This window comes from Eurosta solidaginis, chromosome 4 (assembly GCF_040869045.1).
Source record: "Eurosta solidaginis isolate ZX-2024a chromosome 4, ASM4086904v1, whole genome shotgun sequence".
Lineage (NCBI taxonomy): Eukaryota > Metazoa > Arthropoda > Insecta > Diptera > Tephritidae > Eurosta > Eurosta solidaginis.
Window position 1 is genome coordinate 20,476,058 of NC_090322.1, and position 25,160 is coordinate 20,501,217.

The 25,160-nt window shown below is 40.5% G+C and overlaps 1 protein-coding gene across 1 annotated transcript in view; it reads right to left on the bottom strand.

Moving 5' to 3' along the window:
- Positions 1-6,960: 6,960 nt before the first annotated feature.
- The window catches only part of LOC137248423 (uncharacterized), a 396,800-nt gene continuing 378,600 nt past the window's right edge, over positions 6,961-25,160 (bottom strand). Inside the window, exons 26-27 of the mRNA XM_067779361.1 lie at positions 14,813-14,917; positions 6,961-14,734 (exon numbers count right to left, since the gene is read on the bottom strand). Coding sequence (XP_067635462.1) covers positions 14,422-14,734; positions 14,813-14,917 — 418 coding nt within the window. The 3' untranslated portion in view covers positions 6,961-14,421. The remainder of the gene's footprint in view (positions 14,735-14,812; positions 14,918-25,160) is intronic.

Genomic DNA, 25,160 nt, shown 5'->3' on the forward strand with positions numbered 1-25,160 from the left:
AAATGCAACACCTCTGGAGCGATTATCTGCAGTTAGTGATTTAGGTGTACTTTTCGACCCAAAACTATGTTTTAATACGCATATTTCATCCATTGTAAATAAAGCAGCAGGTATACTTGGCTTTGTTAAACGTTGGACCAAAGAGTTTAACGATCCTTATCTCACGAAGATCCTATACACTTCCTTGGTACGACCAGTACTTGAATATTGCTTGTGTGTCTGGTGTCCTGGACACAAAAATCATACAACGCGGATTGAGTCTGTGCAGAACAACTTTTAATATTTGCACTTCGCCGTCTTAATTGGGATTCTATCATTCATCTTGCACCTTACAGAAGTAGGCTTCTTCTCATCAATCTGTCTACTCTAGAAAACCGTAGAATAGTACTTGGGGTGTTGTTCATCCATAAGTTGGTCATTGGCGAGTTTGATTCTTCTGAATTGCTAGCTCGGCTTTATTTCGCTGTTCCCGCTAGGACGTCGAGACACTACACGCCTTTTCTTTTACCGCTATGTCGCCTAAACTTTGCAAAAATTGACCCTCTGCGGATTTGGTGCGTCCACTACAATGACCTGTATAAATGTATAAGTATCGAATGTTCGCTTCCTACGTTAAATAGCCCAATACTTTCTAATTTGACCTGATATTTTACAGTTTGATATTCTCTCTGAATCATTTTGAATGGCTAAATACATAGATTTACTTTTATTTAATGTTAATCTTATAATTTATAAGTATGACACTTTTTGTACAAACTTTATACTTTCCAGTCGACCGTTTTCATTTTGTGTCGACTTTAAATAAATAAAAAATACCTTTCTTCTTTACCTTGTTGTTTGGCTGGCTTCAGATCCGATTTTTAAATTAAAAAACCAAAAGTATTCTTTTATTGTACCCATAATTTATTTAGTTTTAATTTAAAAATGGGCCTCAATCCAGCCAAACAACAAGGTAAAATAAATAAATAAAAAATAAGCAGTCCATATTGTAAATAATGTCGCCGATGATTTAGTCGGTGATTATGCCAGGTTTCGCGAGGCGAAAAAACTGAAGAGATCAGGGAGGTAGCCGTTTATTTTGTTGCAAAGCTCATCGATCTGTGGGCCTGGGCCTGTGGCCATTATTGTGCAGTCATCGGCATAGGAAACGAGAGTAACTCCTTCTGGTGGCGAATGTAGCTTTGATATGTAGAAGTTAAACAAAAGTGGGAATAGGCCAGCACCCTGTGGCATCCCTTGTTTAATTCTTCTTTGTTTTGATGTTGGGTTTCTAAATTGCACCGATGCCTGTCGACACACAGTGTATACTGATCATAAGCCTTTGATATTTGCTTTAAATTCAAAGACTGAAAGAAGTCCGAGACAAACCAGACATATGGAATTTATCGCACAATTTACCAATGACATTCAGTATATAAAAGGGAAAGAAAATATTGTAGCTGACACATTATCAAGAGCATTTGAAGTTAATACCATGATGTAATAACGACAAGGTGGTCTATGTAGTGACAGCTCATTTTAAAGCTCCCAATTAATACGAATGATGAGAGAAAGGGGACGAACAGAAGAGGCCGCTTTGTAAAACAGTATTAAATCGAGTACTTTTTTATAGCAAAGCACTTAATCCAAAATAGTAACGAAACTAATATCTTGTCATTTGTTTATAAAAATAAAAAGTGAATATAGGTCACTGCGACTGCCGCCATATATAGGCTTGTTTACCATAACGAAATTGTGGAAGCCAGCTCAAACACTTTTTCATGCAGAGCGAGTTTTGAGCTGCATAGGCAACTGCTACATAAAAACACATTTGTACTGAAGTAAAGAATTATTAAAGGATGCGATGGAAGCAGCATCATGCGATGTTTATTGCAGTGTGCATGAAAGAAATTGTTCTGGTGCAGATAGTGTGATTCATGGCTCTATTTGAATGTTTCGCTATAATGAGGTGAAATGTGTACATTGTTCTTCAATATTGTGTTCATCTGCGCCGCCAAACATCAGACATATAAAACAACGCAGCCAGATCGACCATGTCGCGACACGCGGAAGGCACATGCTTTAATTCTTTTTGATATGCGCAGGATTCGAGAATCAATATCAAAACGGGTCACTATCTCGTCATAGCCAAAGTCAGACCTTGCTATTGAGCTGCAAAACGTGCATCTTGAAACAGCAGTTAAGCAGAAACATAAAATAGTTAAAACATGTATTAGAATTATTATTAAAAAACATCTTGCCATTACTTTCGACGGAAATATTAAAATTCAAACAATTTCGTTTAATATAAAATACTTTATATAAAAAATTTTACGCATTTGATTTATAGAAAAGTCAACTCAAAATAGAATTGGAGAAAAAAGTGATGTCTTTGCATACTTTTCCAGAAAAATTGATTTGAATGGTTTTTACTACAATTTTTCCTCTCAATGGAAAAGTAGTTTCGCAAAGAGGCAAATTGAGTTTCAGAGTGGGAGTTCAAGATGGCCGATTAGAAAGAGAAGCTGCCAACATCAGTCACCTTGTAATTGCATCATGGTTAATACCATTAAAAGTACAGAATTAAATTTCAAAATATTACAAGTTGAAGAAGAAAAAGATGAGGTAATTCATCAGTTGAAATCTGGAGAATAATCGCAAAATCTTAAATTTATTCAAATTCCGATTTTAAATTTTAATATTTTTGTGAGATGACAGGTGAAAATCCTAGACCTTTTATACCGAAAAATTTACGAAATTGTCAAAAATCTAAAGTAAATCGTTACACTAAATCTCCAGTAACTAAAATTCCTATTCCTAAAAAAAGATTTGAACATATTCATTTAGACATTGTTGGATCTCTACCTATTTCGAAAGGATAGCGTTATATATTAACAATAATTGACAGGTTTACACGTTGGCCAGAGGCTTATGCACTAAGGGAAATTTCGGCATCTGGAGTAGCAAATAAATTTGTTAGGGAATATGTTTCACGGTTTGGAGTACCGTTGCAAATCACTATTTACGTCAAAATTATTTGCTGAATTAATGAGATTGCTGCCACCGTGGTATGATGGTAGCGTGCTCCGCCTACCACACCGTATGCCCTGCGTTCACACCCCGGGCAAAGCAACATCAAAATTTTAGAAATAAGGTTTTTCAATTAGAAGAAAATTTGTCTAAGCGGGGTCGCCCCTCGGCAGTGATTGGCAAGCGCTCCGCGTGTATTTCTGCCATGAAAAGCTCTCAGTGAAAACTAATCTGCCTTGCAGATGCCGTTCGGAGTCGGGATAAAACATGTAGGTCCCGTCCGGCCAACTTGTAGGGAAAATCAAGAGGAGCACGACGCAAATTGGAAGAAAAGCTCGGCCTTAAATCTCTTCGGAGGTTATCGCGCCTTACATTTATTTTTTATTTATTTAATGAGATTGCTAGGTAGTCATCATATTACAACTTCTGCATATCATCCGGGACGTGGATGTTTAAAATGGTCGACATTTGGGACGTCCATGTTGTAAACAAGGTCGCGGAGGATTTAGTCGGTGATAATGCCAGGTTTTGCGAGGCGAAAAACTGGAGAGATCAGGGAGGTAGCCGTTTATTATGTTGCAAAGCTCGTCGGTCTGTGGGCCTGGGCCTGTAGCCATTATTGTACAGTCATCGGCGTAGGAAACGATAGTAACTCCTTCTGGTGGCGAAGGTAGCTTTGATATGTAGAAGAAGTTAAACAAAAGTGGGGATAGGACGCCACCCTGTGGCCCCCCTTGTTTAATTCTTCTTGGGTTTGATGTTTCGTTTCTAAATTGCACCGATGCCTGCCGACCACCCAAATAATTTGCGGTCCACCTCTTAAGACATGGGGGAGAGGTAGACCCTTCCAGGTCTTGCAGTAACGTGCCATGGTTGACCGTATCAAAAGCTTTTGATAGGTCTAGCGCAACGGGTACTGTTCCGTGATGGGGTTTTTGATTTAAACCGCAATGTATCTGTGTGCTAATGGCACTTAGCGCGGTGGTTGTGCTATGAAGTTTTCTAAAGTCATGCTGATGAGAGGCTAGTTGCAAATTTGCTTTGAAATAGGGTAGCAAAATGGTTTCAAGTGTCTGGCCTAGAAGGTCGCATGTTGTCATAACAAATCGTTCCCGGGACGGTCGGGCTCGGCACCGGAACGTACCGGATCTGCATCAGGCAAAGGACCATCAACTCGATAACACTCCCCAAGGCCTTTGGGGAGCGTCCTTATCGCTACAACAACAACAACAACCTTGTGTTGCAAAATATCTCTCTTTATGACGGATGGAAGAATTTTGTACTATCACTAAATATTTGGTAGTATCAATACAGAATAATTTGGCATTCAAAGTCCTAAAAACCTAATTATTTTTTTATTTATTGTATCTGAAAAACAAAACGAGTAAACATGTACGCGTGGTCTGCTTTCCCTACGTATTTGAATACTTCCTATAGAAACAAGATTCGCCACGGGTAGGTGAGGTTGACAATTGGGCTGAATAAGCAATAAATTGCGCTGGCAAACCCTTGAAAGGGTTGCACTTCACAATCCTTTGAATCATTTGGATGTTTTAGTCGCCTCTTTCGACAGTAATACCTGCCGTTGTCATTGTTCACGCTTCTGCCCCATATATCATGACGGGTACTATAGGAGACTTGTAGAGCATGATTTTCGTTTGCAGAGAGAGCACTTTGCTTTTCAATTGCCTACCTAGTCAAAATTAGCATTTATTGGCAAGAGTTTCGCAATAACACTTTAATTTTTCGGGTTTTCATGAAGATCTTTTGATACAGAGGTCAAAATATGTTTTTTTGTCAACTAACCCGCTATTTTCAGAAGTGAATTAGCACTCGGCCGTGGTTCTAGACTTTGCAATCCGTGTAATCCGAGCACTATTTGCAAGACAATGCGAATCCCCCTTATATTTTAAAATATAACAAATCTTTCAAACAAAATGGTAAAAATATTTGCCCCAAATCGACAAATTTTCCTTTGAAAAAGGCTTAACGGCCAAGTTGCAAGCACCAAAAAAAGAAACAAACAGCCTTGTTGCGGACTTAAATTAAAATTGCTCTCAATATAACTTCGTTCAAATATCTCGCCCATTTTATTGTAAACAGATTTAAATCAATTTTATTTTGTTGGGAAAACGCAAACAAAGTTTTATTTTTTCATGGACCCTCATTATAGAATTGAGATTCAAGCAGACCTGTTAAATAATGATTACTAATGGTAGTGATTAGCCGTTCCATTGATTATTTTCTTTAAACGCCATTTAATGATTACTTGCCATTATTTTCTATTTATAATGAATACTTTTCAATTAATTAAAAAAATAATCAAAAAAATCATGATTTTTTACGATTATTGAAAAAAATCAAAAGTAATCAAAAAAGGCCTTTATGATTACTTTTGATTATTTTAGATTTTTTTTTTTTTTATTTTTTTTTTTTATTTTTTTTTGCTTACTTTTGAATATTTTTCGGCTTTGTTGAAATAAAAATTCTTGTTTGTTGCATGCACGGAATAATTTCTACATACAAGTACATTTTAGGATGCAATATTAAATCGTAACCGCTTATCGAGGCAAATATATACATGCAGCATATAGGGCGAATGGTATATGAGCGTTGATCTAAACATATTCTCCGGTAAGTATACACACATGTGCATATTTTACTACACTCATTATATAAAATATTAACGATCCTCTATGGTTTCATCCTTAAGTCAAGCCAATTTTGTTTTGTATCCAAAATTACTGGTTGTTTTGTAATCAAATTTTATCATATTGTTCGCTTTATTTTAGTAATGTTGGTTTCATATCATCGCCAGTGTGGAGCAATTTTCTCCAACAAAAGGTGGGCTGGAAAATTTGGCACAAAATGAGCTGTATAGCTATCTGGGTGATTCATGTAATAGCATGGACATTTGAAAAACACGAAGTGCATTGAAAGAAACTGCAAAACTCTTCAACACGCCTTTAACTTCTTCTGCTCCTGTTGAAAGCAAATAAAACAACTTTTAGATAATGAATATATATAAATACCTCTTATTTTACTTTCTTTTAAGTTTTGATTTCCATCGAAATATCGTTATTTTTGGCAATGTTAATTTAATGAAACAATTTTTAATTGATGCAAATAATTATTAATTGGATACACATTTCGTAACTTTACTACTTCCTTTTAAAACATCAACTTGTGCAATTTGTATGTTTACAAACGCACATTATTAATAAAAAATAACATGAAATTACTAAAGCTTACTTTTTCTAACTGTACCATTGAGAATGTACATTAGATTGGGACGAAACCTCACTTTTCTGTAATTTCCGTTGTTAATACTAAAAATATGGCTCACTATGCAAAACTTAAGATTTTTATAGAAAATATCCTAGACGTAATCATAAGGAAATAAAAAGAAGTTTTAATCTAATGTACATGGACATATGTTAATAAATTTATTTGAGATATAGCAACCTTTGGTTAGACAACTAATCATGATGATGAAGGACAACTTAGAGGATCGCTCCAGTTGGAAGTGAAGCTATCAACCATCAACCTAAGTAGTATTACTCATACATATTGTTTGAGCATATTGTTTTGTCATAAAACAATACGCACTCCCCAGGTATTCATCGCAAACACTTATAGACACGATAATTTGTAGGTGGGTATGTACATTAACTTGGGTCGATTTGTATGGACGAAAGTTAACCGATATCGCGCCATCGATTTTTCGATAGGATTTGGGCTTAGGAAAAAAAGTTCCACTACGCATACCCAAAAAAATTATTTTTGAGCCTGCAAAAAAAAAATGGCGAAAGGATAAATTTTTCAACCAAAACACTCCTCAAAGCCCTAAAAATATTTTTTTCTTCAAAAAACTGTTATAAAAACGTTGGCGATAACAGTTTTTTGAAAAAAAAAAAAATAATAATTTTAGGGTTTTGAGGAGTGCTTCGGTCGAAAAATTTACCCTTTCGCCATTTTTTTTTGCAGGCTCGAAAATTATTGTTTTGGGTATGCGTAGTGGAACTTTTTTTCCTAAGTCCAAATCCTATCGACAAATCGATGGCGCGATATCGGTTAATAAATCGACCCAGTCTAATGTACATGCATATGTACCCATATGCCTAGATAAGTGCTCATGATATACCGGTACAACCTCCAATGTACTTGTAAGTACAAAACAATCAGTGCATAGCCATAACGTAATCCAAAATAGTGGATATATTAATTTTGTATACAAAACAAAATTGGCTTGACTTAAGGATGGACCATAGAGGATCGTTACTATTTTATATAATGAGTGTAGCAAATTATGCACGTGTATATACTTACCGGAGAATATGTTTAGATCGACGCACAGTGTTTCGTGTAGAACAAGCTAGCTGGACAAAATTATTTTATGAGATTTTCGTTTCATATGCAGTCATTTATTACAACTACGTCATTTTTTTCAGCCATATGTTCTTTTTTTTATTTTTTTCCAAAATTTTACTTCATATGCATACATTTGCTTATTTCATATACAGTAACTCATGTGAATAAGTGACATAGATCTAAAAAAAATTTAAAGGAGTCAAGAATATTACTTTATTGTACTTAAATTGAATGGACTACAACAAATCTCAATACTATAAAAAGTTCTAAAAATTCGGAAAAAAATTAAAATTTTTTATGAAAATTCGTCGAATTCTTCAAACATTTTTTAAATATATTTTAGTTTTTGTTATAGATCGTGACAAATTTTCTTATGGAAAATAAGTTAAAATATGAAAATTCGTCGAATTTTTCAAACATTTTTTAAATATAATTTAGTTTTTGTTATAGATCGTGACAAATTTTCTTATGGGAAATTAGTTAAAATAAATTTGCGAAAGCGAAAATTGTAAGAATTGTCCAAAAAGGGGTGTCTACTTATTTATGTGAGTGACTGTACATATGTCCATACATGTTTTGTATTTATTTGAGTATTTATCCTGGCACTACAATTTTTACAAAATTATTTTATAGTACCAGTCAGGAATGTAAAAGTGAATTACAATAATAATAATAACAATGTAAATATTTAAATTAATTATGTGAAAATTACTTATTACAAAAACTTAAAAGTAAAGTATCATACAAAGTAGAAAAGACAATAGATTTAAATTAAATAAAACCTGATCCACCAAAAAGTTATAGATAATATATATATATATATAGATAACCTACTTTTGTTTGTTTAGAAAAAATAAATTTAATTGGACGATAATACATGGTAGAAGAAGGTCGAGGATTCTGCCAAACAATGTTACCTTTTTCATCCTGTAATTGAAGAGGAACGAAAGAAAATATAAACAAAAACTCATCAGTATCAGAACTGCATGTAAACTTTTGCTTATATGTACTATGGTCAGAGCTTCCATCGCAACCCCACTTGCTGATTAAAGTATACGTCAAGTTTGTAGATAATAAACTAACAAAAACTTCTTGATTTGCTAAAACTAAATGCTCAACAGTTTTATCTAATACGGACTGGACTTTAATTTCCGCACGTGTTTCACCCACATCAATTTCATTTGGATAGCATTCTGCCTTAGCTTTTCTTAGACTATAAAATGATGGATAAACTTTATGGCCTGCCTTGATGCTCCACTTCCGAGTCGTTTTGTACCTATGAGTCTTCGACTTGCTATCTACGTAGTATGCTAAAGCTCCTACATTGCTCAAGCATATTGCATCTGGCTCACATGTCATCTTTGTTCCGGATATTTGAGTGGTTTCCTGTGATTTTTTTATAATATTAGCAACATTTCTGTTGCCGGACATACGCGTTGATACTTCTGCCGCATAAAGTAATTCACCAGGACTTCTAGATTGCAAGAGGTCATCCACTCGACGCCGTTTGGTTTTTTCACTGCAGCTAACAAAGTCCTTCTTTCGTCTTCCGGGGCCGAGGTTACCTGAAGAAGTGGTTGGCTGGTCTGATAGCAACTTTGAATCCACCGTTATTGTAAATGTGAAGTCTGGACCCGAAAGTCACTCCGAGTTTTTATTCAAAAATCGCTCCTTATGTCTTCCAGAAGTGTTCCACTTTTGATCCAGCTTTGACGAATATGCCGATATTTGTAAGCTTAAACTTTTTATCGAATACTCGGCTGCTTCGCTTAAATCGTACTTAAGTACAAAAAAAACTCAATAATTCTTTATATCTGGTTTCCTTCGAATGTTGAACCCAAATGTCAAAAAACTCCGTTCTTGGTACGGTTATAACTAAACTGCTTTGTGTTGTTGATTTTCCGACAGGGTGAATAGCTGATGGTTGTTGTGCTGCCATCTTAAGTATCGTTGATCGTTCTGATTTGTTATCAGTTGTGCAGTATTTATATTACATTCAGGTATTGGCGTAGATGCTAACAAATGGGGTTGTTTTGTGTAGCGTTCCAGTGCGGTTATACCCGCATTAGGATTGCTTTGTATGTACCTGTTTTTATGCCTTGGTGACTGGTGCGGTAGGTTGTGGCAGGTTGAAGTCAGTGATCTTCGCCTTTTTGCTTTTGGTGTGCTCTTGTTGACCTTGAGCGTATATTTTTGTGTGTTTTATGGCTACGTGTTTGTTACCTGTACCTGGGAATTGGTTTTGCCGTTTGTAGATCAGCTTTAAAGGTTCAAATATCTCGTCGGACCTGGTACGTACATACATCCTATTTTATATGTAGAGATAACTAAATCTACAAAAAAAAATTTAAAATAGATGTGCAAAGAATTCGCAATGGTTTTTTCTTTCGACTATTAGATAATACTTGCGACTATAACATATGTAAAATTTAGCCCGGATGTCCGCGGATGTATGTAACTTTTTTGTCCCTAAATTTAAAAATATAGAGAAAAAATACCTTTTCTTCTTAATAACGGAATGCTAAATATATTGGAAATACTCTAATTGTGAAAGAATTACTATTATAAAACTTTACTTACCTTCGAGCTTAGAATCCATCAAAAAAATTATATAAAAGTGTTCACTTAAAAGAAATATGAAGCTTAATATTCAAGAAGAATTTTGCAAATTAATCAATGCATTTTACGGCCACTCCTGCCTTCTTACTTCAATTACTCAATATATATGAGCAGAAATATCAAAAAAAGCAAAAATCCCGTTATTTTGTTTATTTTCTTTCATTTCTCATTACACTTTTCTTGGAATAAGAACTTCGTTTTTGTCCAGCTAGCTTGTTCTACACGAAACACTGTGCGACGCTCATATACCATTCGCCCTATATGTTGCATGTATGTATGGGGTGTTCCATCCCATTTCGACCAATTTTGAACCCGACCCCTTTAGAATTGGCTGAAAGTTTTTCTTCTTTTTCTAGCTTACGAAAGACGTTTTTCAGAATTTTTTAAAATTTTTTCATCCAACTAAAAATAAATACACACTTGGTTTATGCTGAAAACAACTCAAATGCAGTGGCTCACAGCTTAACTGATAATTTTCATTTAAAATATGGCAAATTCCCTAAAAGAAACCACATTCAAAAAAATGTCAAAGGTTATTTAAAGGTAAGAAGAATTAATCAAAATTTCAAAAATGACCATCAAAATTTTCACCTTTTTTTCAGAATTTCTAGAAAATTTTCGAGTATGCAGTTTTGTAGCCCAATAAATTTTAGTATAATAATGTGCAAGTTAGATATAGCTCAACATTTTTCCTGAATTTTCAGAATTTTTTGTCGTCGAGGGTGTTGACGGCCACCGTGGTGTGATGGTAGCGTGCTCCGCCTATCACACCGTATGCCCTGGGTTCAACTCCCGGGCAAAGCAACATCAAAATTTTAGAAATAAGATTTTTCAATTAGAAGAAAATTTTTCTAAGCGGGGTCGCCCCTCGGCAGTGTCTGGCAAGCGCTCCGATTGTATTTCTGCCATGAAAAGCTCTCAGTGAAAACTCATCTGCCTTGCAGATGCCGTTCGGAGTCGGCATAAAACATGTAGGTCCCGTCCGGCCAATTTGTAGGGAAAAATTAAGAGGAGCACGACGCAAATTGGAAGAGAAGCTCGGCCTTAGATCTCTTCGGAGGTTATCGCGCCTTACATTTATTTTTTTATTTATAGGTATGCCTGTCGTAAGAGGCGACTAAAATACCAGATTCAAGGGGCTGTGTAGCGCAACCCTTCAGGTTGCCAGCGCAATATATAGCTTCTCCAAACCCAATTGTCAACCTCACCTATCCGCGGCGAATCCTGTTTCACTAACAGACGAGACTCTGGCGACCCCAATCTCCTCATGGAACTTGAGGGTGGGGAGGGAGGTGATGGCCTGAAGGTTTAATGTGGCCACATAAATCGTTCCCGAGATGGTAGGGCTAGCACCTTAATGGTGCTGTGGTACCGGAGCGTACCGGATCTGTATCCGGCAAAGGACCATTACATCGATAACACTCCCCAAAGCCTTCGGGGGCAACCTTATCGCTACAACAACAACAACAAGGTTACAGAAACATTGTCGTTGTGTTTGGTAGGATTATACAAGGATTTGACGGTTGACCACAATTTACCAACACTCGCAGAGCGGTTGCAGTTCTTTAGATGCTCCTCCCATTTGGTATATTTATGTTCATTTATCAGCCGCATGATATCCAAATTAAGACTCCTTATAAGGGGGTATCTAGGGTTGAGGTGTCTCGCAAGGTCACGTTCTCTTGCTAAAATTGCGGCTTCGGCCGGGAAATACGGTATGATTTCCGGTATTCTACCGGCCGGGATGAAGCACGCAGAAGCTGAAGCGATGACCTTGCGGAACGCACGCTCGCCCTGGGAAGGCAGCAAAGGATTGGTTTGTGAAGGTTGTGTAATCTCCCCAGTTGGCTTTTTTAAAATTATTGAAAGTCCGCTTTTCAGAGGTGAAAAAATTGGCAGGTCGCTCAATTGAAAGGAGTATGGGCATGTGATCAGAAGCTAGAGTAAGGATCGGTTGCCATTCAAAGCAATTTATGAGCCCTGCGCTGACGATTGAGATGTCAGGTGAGCTATGGCAATTACCTGCAATTCTGGTGGGGCATCGCCGTCTGCTAACTGCCTGCCTCTGCTGTCGGCTGGCAAGCTGGAATGCCAGAGATCGTGGTGAGCGTTGAAATCGCCAAGGATAAGACGGTTTTCGCCACAGAGCAGCGTACTGATATCAGGGCGATAGCCAATTGGACAGCAGGTGGCAGGGGGAATGTAGATGTTAATTATTTCAAGGTCAACATCGCCTGACCGGATGGTTATGCCTTGACTTTCCAAGGTATTATCCCTGCGGCACGGAGTGATGAGTGATGAAGGCAAGGCCACCACCATTTCCCCTTGTGCGATCTTGCCTATGGATGTTGTAGCCATCGCAAGTTCGGAGACCCGATCTGGCAGTTAGATTTGTTTTTTGAATTGCGGCAATACGGATATTATTTTTATTCATGTAGTCAACTATCTCTGCGATCTTGCCAGTTAAACCGTTACAATTAAGTTGCAGAATTTTGAAGTGTATAGGGGGGCAGTCATCACTCTGGGAGTCAGAGATGAATGAGGGCGCCTTGAAGGATGAAGGCTTTATCGAGTGTGGCTGTCCGATTGATGCTGGTGTACCTGGTGTCGGTGAGTTGGTACTAGTGTTTTGGCAGCAAGGTGCAACGAATGTGCCGGTCGGACGATTTCCGTTTGTAAGCCCAGAGCATCTACGAAGGTGGCATAGGCCAAGGCCTGAACTGCATTGGACCGATGCCGCGGTCGTTAACACTGAGTTGGCATACGGAACACACGATGTGAGGGACAAGGAGTTGATGACTCCTTACGCGAGTACAAGTGTCGGAAATTGAGGGGAGGGACGGGGGTAAAAGCTGGTGCTCTGCATTGCTACTATCCACGCTACGTAGATTGTAGTGATGGGTTGTAGCGGCCGAATTAGGTGGAAACGCAGTTTGGCGCGAGCAACAGCGGACGGTTGATGTGGACTGCTGAGCAGCGCACATAGGTACATTTTCAAGTTTTAGGCGGCCAAAAATATTTTATTGCCTATATCTTCTTAAACTGTTTAATAAATGAAAAATTATAATAATTTGTTTAATTAATCAGTCATATTAAGAAAACAGATATTACACTGTGTATCACTAAAAAATACCTGCGCAGTGAGGCTATTTTTCTTGTTGTACAGCAGAAAGTGTAATAACTTAGACCTGTCTTTATCTAGGGTTAATTTTTAACTGGTTTTGTGAAAAATTATAATAATTTGTGTAACTAATCGGCTATATTAGAATAGATATTACACTGTGTAACACTAAAAAATATCTGCGCAGTGAGGCTATTTTTTTTGTTGTACAGCAACAAGGGTGTATCAAACCCTCTATCTAAACCCCTATCTGCAAGTATCTGCAGCTAAATTTAGGGCAGTTGGTAAACTAATTGTGCCGAGTACCATGTTCGAAACTAATTTTCACTTGGACGGACTTGGAAACATAACAAAACTGGTTTTGAACACCAAAAATAAAAAAAAAATATTTTTTTTAACATCCTAAATAAAATAGGTTCTTTATCAATTTATAACTTTCAAAAATCACAAACACCATTAATAATATTAGCATTTACCTGAAATATCAGAATCCATCAAAATTACTCAATTCAATTGTCTTAAAACTTAAAATATTCACGTTAAAACATGCAATTTCACATAGGTTAAAAAAAACTTTAACACGCATTTCAGAAATAGCTAAATTCCGATTACTTGACAGCTAACGCCAAGTATGCGATGGATGGAAGGGGTAGAATTATTGTTCCCTTGTCCATTCTTAAGCTGTGGAGTGGTTTTTTTTGTAATTGTGGCAACTTTCAGAAATTCAATCATGGCCGCCTAAATGTCTAAAATCTACCTATGTGCAGCGTCGCTGCTAGAAAGTGGCGCAGATACGTTTGAGAGTGAACCGTGGGACGTCCTTGGACGTGAACAGCAGGGAGCCACAAAAGTTTCATATAAGTTCGGGGGCGACGAACGTTGGGTTCTAACCCAGAGCAGCCCGAACGATGCAACCATCTTTTACACGAGACACACTGACAAGAGTATGACCGTCAAAGGTAAATCCTTTTCCGACATATGTAGCAGAACCACATCCTGGGACCAGGGTTAGGTTCAATACCTTCCCGGAGCTGGAGGCTATGGAGCAGTCCAGCTGCTAGGAGCTTCTCCAAGGATGACAATTTCTGGGAGGGACGCAACAAATTAAATGGGGTACGTAGAACTGTATAATCGGAAACCTAATAATTACCGATGAGGAGTGGAGGCTATCGAAAAAAATGGGTGGATTTATTTTTTTTTTCTTTTTTTTTTTTTTTGGTTAGTCTCTATACTCGTAAGTTGTCTGATTTAAGAAAGGTATGCGGCGTTGCAATTTCGATAACATTGCCTTACAATTAACGCTATGTTAATACTTTCCTTTTCACCGCTTGCTGCTTTAATTTAGCTTCTATTTCCATTAAGGCCTTCATATTTCGCTCACGCGTCTCTGGATCTTCGTCTTTATGCGTAGTTGAGTGTAATCGTAGCTCCGAAGCCACACGAAAAGCTGAGGGACAAAACTTACATCTATAAGTATTATCACCCATATGAATACGTAAATGCTTATGCAAAAGTTTTTTTGTCGTAAAGCACCGGTCGCAGTATTTGCATTTATATGGTTTTTCACCGGTATGAGTACGCATATGCTGCCTTAGGTGCTCAGCTTGCGCAAATCTATTTAATACAGGCAGAAAATAAGGTTAGAAAAAATTTGGTGAAATATATTAGGCCGATATTTTTATGATAACTTACCGCTTTTCACAAAAATCACATTTATGGGGCTTTTCGTCGTTATGAATGCGTTTATGTCTTTTTAAAAGCAATTTTGTATTAAAACGTTTGCCACAAATATCGCATCTGAAAAAAAAACACAGGTAATCAAGACAATCTAAAAACAAAAAGTTTATTTTTTGATATTAAAAGGAAGCGAGGATTTGAATTTTCTAACTAGTCAAGTATGTCCAAATTTTAAACACGGTCTTAAAACTTTTTGGTGTTTTAGACCCACTTGCAGAACGGCAAGTCTTTTTTTAGCTCAAAGCTAATTTTAAAAATTGGTCAAAAATGTATGAGTTTAATCCCTAATGTTAGGTTAAGTCTGAGTTAAAAAACTTAACTTGCCGTTCTGCAAAGGAGCCTTAAAGAACATCTTCGGCTCATATCCAAACACTCTCTCAGCAAAAACAAAATTTTTGAAGAGGAAAAACCCCGTTTTGACAGCTATATTGGGAATTGCTAAAAATATGAAGTACAGCAGTGAGTGATGAAAAATCGGTTTGTTTATACAAATAAGTTGTGTAGTTTAAACTCAGTTTAATATAGTTTATAAGACAGATTGAGCTTCTTAAATTGAGCTTTTTGTTTTTCGAATTGAAATTATTTTCTTAAAAAAATATTGTTGATAAAAGTTTTTGCAGAGCAAAGAAAATATTAGTTTTATCGTTTATTTCCAATCATGTTTTGAACATGATGCCTTGTAAAAGTGCGGAAAGTTTCCTTTCCTTTCGTCCTTTAATTTTCTTTTTTTCTTTTCACTTCCCGTCTTTTCTCTCTATTTTCTTTTCTTTCTTAATTTTCCTTCGTTTCGTTTCCTTTTCTTTTTCCTTCTCCTTCTCTTCTCTTCTCTGCTCTTCTTCTCTTCTCTCTATTTTCTTTCTTAATTTCCCCTCCTTCCATTTCTTTCCGTCCTTCCTTTTCCTTTCTTTCAATTTCATTGCCATTAATTTCTTATCCTTTCCTTTCTTTCTTTTCCTTTATTATTATTTTTTTAAATTTTATTTTACTTTATTTCATTTTGTTTTAGTTATTAATGTGATAAAAAAAATAAAAGGAATTGTATAAAGCAAGTGAGTCTGTCTCGCTAGTTAAAAACGTAGTATTTTATTTTAATTTGTTTTATTTTATACATTTGTAAATTTTTAGTTTTAGTTTTTTTTTATTAAATTGTTATGCTTTATTATGACAGAAAAAATCAAAAAAATTAAACATACCAGCTGTCATTAGACCTATTCCTAAACCGCCAAAGACTTTGTATTTTTTAAAATAGAAATTTGACTCTCCCAATTGTAAATCTTAACAAGCAGCGCAACTAAAAGCTGATCGCTCAAAATTAGCACACACACAAACATCACTAATGGCCATATTACGAAAATCTTTCAGAAATTTCAAGGTAAGTTTTTAAACAGCCATAAACTGTGATCATTTTGGAATATATAGCACTTAGGACACCTTATTTGCAGTAATTAAGAGAAAATATTTGCTTATATTCAAGTATTTAGTTATTTTTTCTACATTTATCTGTAATATTCAAACATAAATTGAAGGTATGTATATCGATGCAATGCAACTCTGCTCTTCCTGGTTCTTCATTCCACTCCATTCGACTGCTTTCTTTTACTGCCTTCCACTCTATTCGTAACATAACCTCAATTTAAGCTGTCAACTATATAGTAAACCATAAACAAATGAGCCAAGATCTCGCATTCCGGAATTGTTGTATTTGTAATCGAATTTGAAAAAAAAGTTTGGTGACGTAGCGTTTTTGAAGTTTTTCGTTTTATTACATTTCTCTCATATTTCGCTACCAGTGTTCGGAGTATTTAAAACTGTTACCTGAGTAAACGACTACGCCGGAGTAAAAATTAAATTTCGGAGTATATTTTTTCCTTTTTGAAAGGAACAACTAGCATCAAATTAATTTGGTGGCTTGGCAAACCCTTCGATTGTGTTTTTACCATGAAATGTTTCTCAGGAAAAAAGTTATCTGCCTTATTAGGTGCACATGGAGTCGGTTTCAAAACCGGGGCAGATTCCTGAAGGAACGATAATGGCGACATGATAACTGACGTACAGAATGTGGGGGAAGACGAACCCGATACCCCGATCGCCGATGATGAAAAATACACTCCCACGTCCGACTATGGTGAAGTAAGAATAGCAATATCACGGCTAAAAAATTAGAAGGTGCCAAGTAATGACGGGATACCAGCCGGGCTGTTCAAGCATGGAGGCGAAGAGTTGGTATAAAATAAAGAAGCAAAAAAAGTGGGTCTTACAGTAAATGTGGACAAGACGAAGTACTTGCTGTCATCGTGGCCTTTGTAGTCACGACACTGTTGACGGATATAAATTCGAGACTGTGAAGGATTTCGTCTATTTGGGAAGCAGCATTAAAATCAAAAACAATGTCGGCCTGGAAATCGAATGCAGAATAACTCCTGCCAACAAGTGCTTCTTTAGGCAATTGAAAAGTAAAGTCCTTTCTCGACGAACAAAATTCGTGCTCTACAAGTAACCCATCATACTTGTCCTGATGTATGGCTCGGAATCATGGAAGGTGTCGAGAGAAGATGAAAAGGCTCTTGGAGTATTGGAGAGAAAGGTTCTCCGGAAGATTTATAATCCTATCCGTGATATCGACGGCGGGTATCAAAGGAGGTATAATGATGAGCTATATGAGCTTTTCGCATATGACGATAGTGCAGCGAATAAAAACAGAAAGCTTCGCTAGCTAGGTCATGTTAAGCGGATGAACTAATACGCTCCGGCAGTTTGTAAATAGTGGAAAGAGAAGATTCTCACTGAGTTAGGAGAGACAGTTGGAGGAAGATTTGCCCTCGCCTGGTGCTCCCAATGGTTATCGCAAAACAGGGTTATCTGACCTTACTGACTCAACGTACATCATTTTTATATAAAACTTCAATAAGTGCTGTATGTTGAATTTTGGCAGGATTTACCGATCGCTTCCGGACACATTTTTTGCTTACATTTTACTCCTTCTATTATCATTCCGTACGAAAAATGTACAAAAACTGTGAGTAAAATGTGAACAAACATGTCTTAACAAACGAACAATGAATTCACGTCATTTCATCCAATCGTCACTTATAAACAATCAGCTTTTCCTACGTATTAGTAGTATACTATTTAGGTAGTGATACTATTTAGTTTTCAACTCGACCCAAATAAACCCTTGAGATAAAAAATGTAGTAGGAGGTAAGAGCGGAGCAAAATACTCCGATTGGAATAAAGTCTGAACACTGCGTCAGCAATGAAACATGTTGTCAAAAGCGTAACGTCACGCCGATAAAATTTATTTCCCAGCTAACTATGATTTTTTTGCTCTCTCATTTTTTAATGCGGGATCTGTTTATTGGTTCATGAAAGTAAACAATGATATTCCCCGTGCTTAAATTCGATTTAGAGTTGCATTTTTAATCCCACAGCCCAGGCATGTATTACAAAAAATTATTGCTGATGTATAAGATGAACAGACATTAAAATCCAACGGTTACCTTATTTTCGTTTATTCTTTTATTTTATTTTGTTAACTTACAAAGTAGTACACAAAATTGTTGCAACCAACAAAACGAATAAATATTCCAACTTGAATACTCTGTTGTCGTTCGCTCCATCCAATAAGTGCGACCACTCAAAAATTGTCATCAATATTCTCTAACGGGAGTCCAGGGAAACTTGCAGTTTCAACAGGGATGGGCAAGAGGGAGAGGGGTGTTAGAGGCGTTGGTACCACATTGAATACCGCTCGTATGGTAGGAACCTGTCACAGTTCGCCAGATTTATCTACCGTGAGCTCAAGTCTAGTAACCTGTGTCAACTGGCAACCAATGCTAACAGTAGCATCTCACCACCTACCCATGCTCCTTTCGCTCGAGCGATCTGCCGACTTCATCACCACCGAAAAATGCACTTTCATCAATTTTAAGAAAGGAAAGTGGGATGATTACACATTTTATACTGAAAATCGCTTTGCTGCCCTCCCTATCCCGACTGATGCCCGTCAAGGGGAGCGTTCTTTTCGCAAGGTCATTGAATCCGCTTCGGCTCGCTTCATTCCCGCCGGTAGAGTTCCCGAAATTCGGCGTCACTTTCCGGCGGAGGCCGCAAATTTAGCGAGAGAACGTGACCTTATAACACAGCTCGATCCCAGCGACCCCCAAATAAGGGATATAAACCAACGCATCAGATTGCTTGTGGATGAACACAAGTGGGCTAAATGGGAGCAGCACCTAAGCGGTTGTAAACTCTCTGCCGGTGTGGGTAAGCTTTGGTCCACCGTAAAGTCCCTATCGAATCCGCCTAAGCACAATGACAAAATTTCCATCGCTTTTGGCGATAAAGTGCTGTCGGATGCGAAAAAATGCGCGAGCGCTTTCTGCCGACTATATATAATGCATTCTACGGTCGACAAAGATAGACGGAGGGCCAACAGACACGCACATAAACATAATTTCAGCGCGTCTCCAATTACCATCACCGCCAAAGAGGTGGAGGATGCCATCGGTCATGCTAAACCATCCAAAGCAAGAGGGTTTCAAATATTTAGCGCATGTCTTCAACCTGTCTCTTTCCACCTTCGGTATTCCCGAAAAATGGCCAAGGTAGTCCCGCTACTAAAGCCTGGGAAACCAGCTAACATAGGAGAGTCATATCATATCTCTCCTATCGCCAGTAGCCAAGACGCTTGAAGCCATTTTGCTTCCCTACTTCAAAGCAAATTTGCAACTAGCCTGTCATCAGCATGGCTTCAGAAAGCTCCATAGCACCACCACAGCGCTTAATGCCATTAGCACATAGATAAATTGCGGTTTAAATCAAAACCCCCACCAGTACTCGTTGCGCTAGACCTATCAAAAGCTTTTGATACGGTCAACCATGGCACGTTACTGCAAGACCTGGAAGGGTCTACCCTTCCCCCATGTCTTAAAAGGTGGACCGCAAATTATCTGGGTGGTCGGCAGGCATCGGTGCAATTTAGGAACGATACATCAAAACCACGAAGAATTAAACAAGGGGTGCCACAGGGTGGTGTCATATTCCCACTTTTGTTTAAGTTCTACATATCAAAGCTACCTTCGCCACCACAAGGAGTTACTATCGTTTCCTACGCCGATGACTGCACAATAATGGCCACAGGCCCAGGCCCACAGATCGACGAGTTTTGCAACAGAATAAACGGCTACCTCCCTGATCTCTCCAATTTTTTCGCCTCGCGAAACCTGACATTATCACCAGCTAAATCCTCCGCGACCTTATTTACAACTTGAAAGTCCCAAATGTCGGCCATGTCGATGGCATTACGCTACCGACTGTCTAACACCCAAAAATCTACTCCTTCCACTACTTTAGAACCATTTGTGTACACATAGATCGCCTCGTCCACCATTTGAGTACCCTTGCGCTAACCTTCCTCTATTGAGGCCTAAATTCCTAAAATTCAACATCCTCAAGAACGGATATCGCCAGGTACGACACCCCGGGGACTAATCAGAGTATAACACGAGCGAGAAAGGGTAACGCCGGGTACGACACCCCTGGAGCCCCATCTGGAACCATTCAGAGTGTAACAGCACCGAGCAGTAGTAACTTCAATCACGACGGCATTATGCAAAACAACGACGACGACATACAAGAAGAAGCGGAACGAGTGCGCGGTTTTCTGGCAAAGGAACTCCGAAAATTCGAGAGCATGAGTGGAGTGACGACAATAGCCGAGCACAAGACTGTCCTGACGGACGAACGCCCCATCAAGCAACGTTACTTCCCACGCAACCCAGCTATGCAGACCATCATCAACAACGAAATTGACGAATTACTTCAGAAAGGATGCATCGAGCCATCCTGTAGCCCACACAGCGCACCAATCGTACTAGCCAAGAAGAAAAACGGGGAGTGGAGGTTATGCGTGGACTATCGGCAGCTTAGCGCCCGATCCGTACCCGACGCGTACCCCTTACCCAGAATACAACATATATTGGACAAGCTACGACGGGCGAAGTATATCAGCAGTTTGGATTTGAAAAATGGCTACTGGCAAATACCACTGGAGCCCCAGAGCCGTCCCTACACGGCTTTCACGGTACCGGGACGCGGGTTATTCCAGTGGCGCGTTATGCCGTTCGGCCTACACTCCGCACCTGCAACGTTTCAAAGAGCACTAGATCAGGTTATTGGACCGGAGATGGAACCCTACGCTTTCGCTTACCTCGATGACATAATCATCATAGGATCCACCTTGGAGGAGCACATTCGCAACCTGAAAGAAGTGATGCTACGACTACAGCGCGCCAAGAATAAATTCGGAGAAATGCGAGTTTTTCAAGAAAGAAATTCGATACCTAGGACACGTAGTAAGCGACAGGGGAATTCACACCGACCCCGAGAAAGTTGCAGCCATCAAAGACCTGAAACCACCAACGAAAGAGAAAGAGGTGCGTCAATATCTCGGTATAGCATCTTGGTACCGACGATTCGTGCCCGACTTCGCGACGATCAGCCAGCCACTCACAACCCTGCTGAAAAAGGGCAAACACTGGAAGTGGGGAGCCGAACAACAGGAAGCCTTCGAGGTCTTAAAGCAAAAACTAACGGAAGCACCGATACTTGCCTGTCCGGACTTCACCAAGACCTTCACCTTGCAAACGGACGCAAGCAATTTCGGGCTAGGCGCCGTATTGACACAGGATTTGGAAGGCGGGGAACGCGTGATCGCCTACGCCAGCAGGAGACTCAACAAGGCGGAAACCACCTACTCGCCTACCGAGAAGGAATGCCTCGCGATCGTCTGGGGAATACGCAAGATGAGGCCATACTTGGAAGGGTACCGATTCAGGGTAATCACGGACCATATGTCTCTAAAGTGGCTAAACTCCATCGAAAGCCCCTCCGGCCGTATAGCACGATGGGCCTTGGAACTTCAGCAGCACACCTTCGACATAGAGTACAGGAAAGGAAAGCTGAACCTGGTAGCGGATGCACTATCACGACAGCCACTGGAGACCCTACGACTGGCAACGACAACAGAGCGACCATGCAAGTGGTGGCACAAGCGCGTGAATGAAGTGCGCACTAACCCCGAGAAATATTCTGACTACATGATACAAGATGGACAACTGTACGGCCATATTCCCTGCTGGTCACAAGATGAGGAAGCCGTACCTTGGAAACTTTGTGTACCCACACCACTGCGACAACGAGTATTAGAAGAAAATCACAATATACCAAGCGCTGGACACATGGGCATCCGCCGGACAGTAGCGCGGATTGCCAACCGGTACTACTGGCCCGGCATGTTTCGGGACATCAGTCGATACGTACGACAGTGCGAGTCTTGCCAGAAGTACAAGGAAACACAGCAAAAGCCGGCCGGAAAGATGCTCACACAAGTGGCCCAAGAACCATTCGCCACGGTATGCGTCGATTTCGTTGGACGCTACTAGTATTTTTCGACCGCTTCAGCAAATGGGTGGAACTGGTCCCCATGAGGCGTGCGACAGCAGAAGGCCTACGCCGTGCGTTCAGAGAACGCATCCTCGCAAGATTTGGTGCTCCCAAGATACTGATATCGGACAACGGCGTCCAGTTCACCAGCACAATGTGGCAGCGTTACCTCAGGGAAATGGGGATACGACAACAATTCACGGCGCCCTACACCCCGCAAGAAAACCCGACGGAACGGGCGAACAGGACAATCAAGAGAATCATAGCACAACTCACCAGATCACAGCACAACAGATGGGACGACTGTCTCCCAGAAATCGAGCTGGCCATCAACACCAGTGTGACCGCGTCCACAGGATACAGTCCAGCCTTCCTCGTACAAGGACGGGAACCGCGACTACCAGGGGCATTGTTTGACGAGGTCAACCTGGGGACGGGCACAGCTACCACAACGGCAGAAGAGAAATCTGACAGAATGCAAGAGGCATTCAGAATAGTGAGGCAGAGCATGGAACGAGCGGCGGCAGATCAAGCACGGCACTACAATTTACGGCGGAGAAAATGGACCCCCGTAGTCGGCGAACTAGTGCTCGCAAAGGAACACCATCTCTCCAAGGCCGGCGAAAATTTCGCGGCAAAGTTGGCCCCCAAATATGACGGACCCTACCAGATCCTAGGATATGTATCACCAGTGATACTCAAAGTACGAAAAACCAACGGCGGGAAGGAGAAAACGGTCAATATTGGGGAGCTAAAGCCATATCATGCAGCAGAGACCATTGCGGGAAATTAAAATAAATTCAGGGAAAATAATCTAATCATTCTATCGCAAACCACCGAGGTGACAACACGTTCTTTTGCTACGAATTTCTTTTATAAAAAAAAAAAAAAAAAAAAAAAAAACCAACAACCTAAGATGGAGAGCCATAACGCCCAACTAAACAACAGCGTCAAGCGTATGCGCCAGCATTACGAGGAGGAAGCAAAGCGCTCCAGGGTAGTACTGCTGGAAGGAGCTACCGGCGCCGACGTCAGCAACACGCGTATCATCACACCACCGAACACCACAGGCGGCGACGTCAACAACATGCGTGCAACTACTCGCGCAAATACGTACGTTGACGTCGCACGCACCATTACATCAACAAACAACAGCAGGCCACCAAGAGGTGATAATCGAGGCCCACGACGCGGATGGACCAACGCTAAACCAATTCCCGAAAATTCCAGAAAGCGTGCGAGACATTTTCCGACGCATCGCCGAAGGCAAAGGACGCTCCCGCGTAAGTTTTCGCACACGGGAATACACCGTCACGGTGGTAAAAGGCAGGGCCCGCATACGAATACTGGGCACCGAGGGCTAAATTTCTGAAGTGTGGGGGGGAGGGGGGGGGGGGAGTGTGAGGACCAAATAAATCCTCATTAATTTGGCCCACACAAAACGACCCCACAACATATTTGACACGACATTAACACAACAAGTGGCCACAAAAGGCTGTAGCAACACGATCAACCAACAAGTCTCAGCAACACAACGAGCGCTCGCAACATTCAACAGCAACACGGTGACCATGGCAACGCAACCATTTGAGCTAGCAACACCAAACACAACAGCCATAAAAGAAGCGACACAGCAGCACAGCAGGCAGTCAGCACGCGGTTGTGTTTGCGACCGGAGCTACTATTGGAGCGCTCTGGAAGGCATATCGGTTTTGACCATTGCAAGCCAGTGCGTTTCGTAGGAGAAAGTCGTGGACTGAAGATTGTGGGTAAGCAGGTTTTGACCGCTCTACAACGCTCTAGATCACGCTTGCTCCCTCGTAAGCAAACGTCCTCCACAGCATCGTGATCCCGCGCTCAGCCAAGCGTCATCCGCGGCAGAAGTACGTCGGCAACCGCAGTAGGAGTGTGTCGAGGTGAAACGCAACAACGTGACTGTACCGAGGCTAACGGATCTCACCTAACGGGGCGCAAAGTTGCGACGCACCTGAGCAGCAATTGAAGGGCATCTGAAAGGCGTATCGGTTTTGACCATCGCAAGACAGTTCCCGTCATCGGAGAGAGCCGTGGGTTGAGGATTGTGGGTAAGCTGGATTTGACCGCTCTACAACGCCTTAAACTACGCTCGCTCCTCGCTAAGCGAAGGCCCACAACGTCACGAGCCCGCGCGCCATCGCCATAAGCCTCGGCGGCAGAGTCACGCATACACACGACGCCAGCAGAGTTACGCATACACACGACGTTGGCCACAGCAGAGCCACGCTTACATACGACGTTGGCCGCAGCAGAGCTACGCAAATATACGACGTTGGCCACAGCAGAGTCACGCATACACACGACGTTGGCAGCAGAGCCACCCATAAATACGACGCTGGCAGAGCCACGAATACGCACGTAAACCAGCAGTCAGTCAGCACGGAGCTGTGGTCGTGACCAGAGCTACTAGCGAAGTATATCCCTATTGCAGTTGACCTTCTCTATGCAATAGGAATCCACTTCATAGGAGCGAGTCGTGGAATGGTGATTGCGGTTGACCTTCTCTACGCATCACCCCCAAAGACCAAAGGCCCCGCCACAGTAACGCGCAACCGCGACAGGTGACACCCGCTCACCTCCGTCAGTAGAAGTACGCCGGCAGAGGCCGCAACAGAGCGGCAACGCACGTAAACCAGCGCAGAGCACGGCAGCAAAGCGCAGCAGAGGTCCGCCGACGCACAGCGTAACCAGGGTAAGCCAGCGCGAACCGCGGCAGCAGAGGTACGCCGACAGAGATCACGTCAACGCGGCGACGCATAGCGCAGCCAGGCTAAGCCAGTGCCAAGCGCGGCGGCAGAGCGCAGCAGAGGTACACCGACAGAG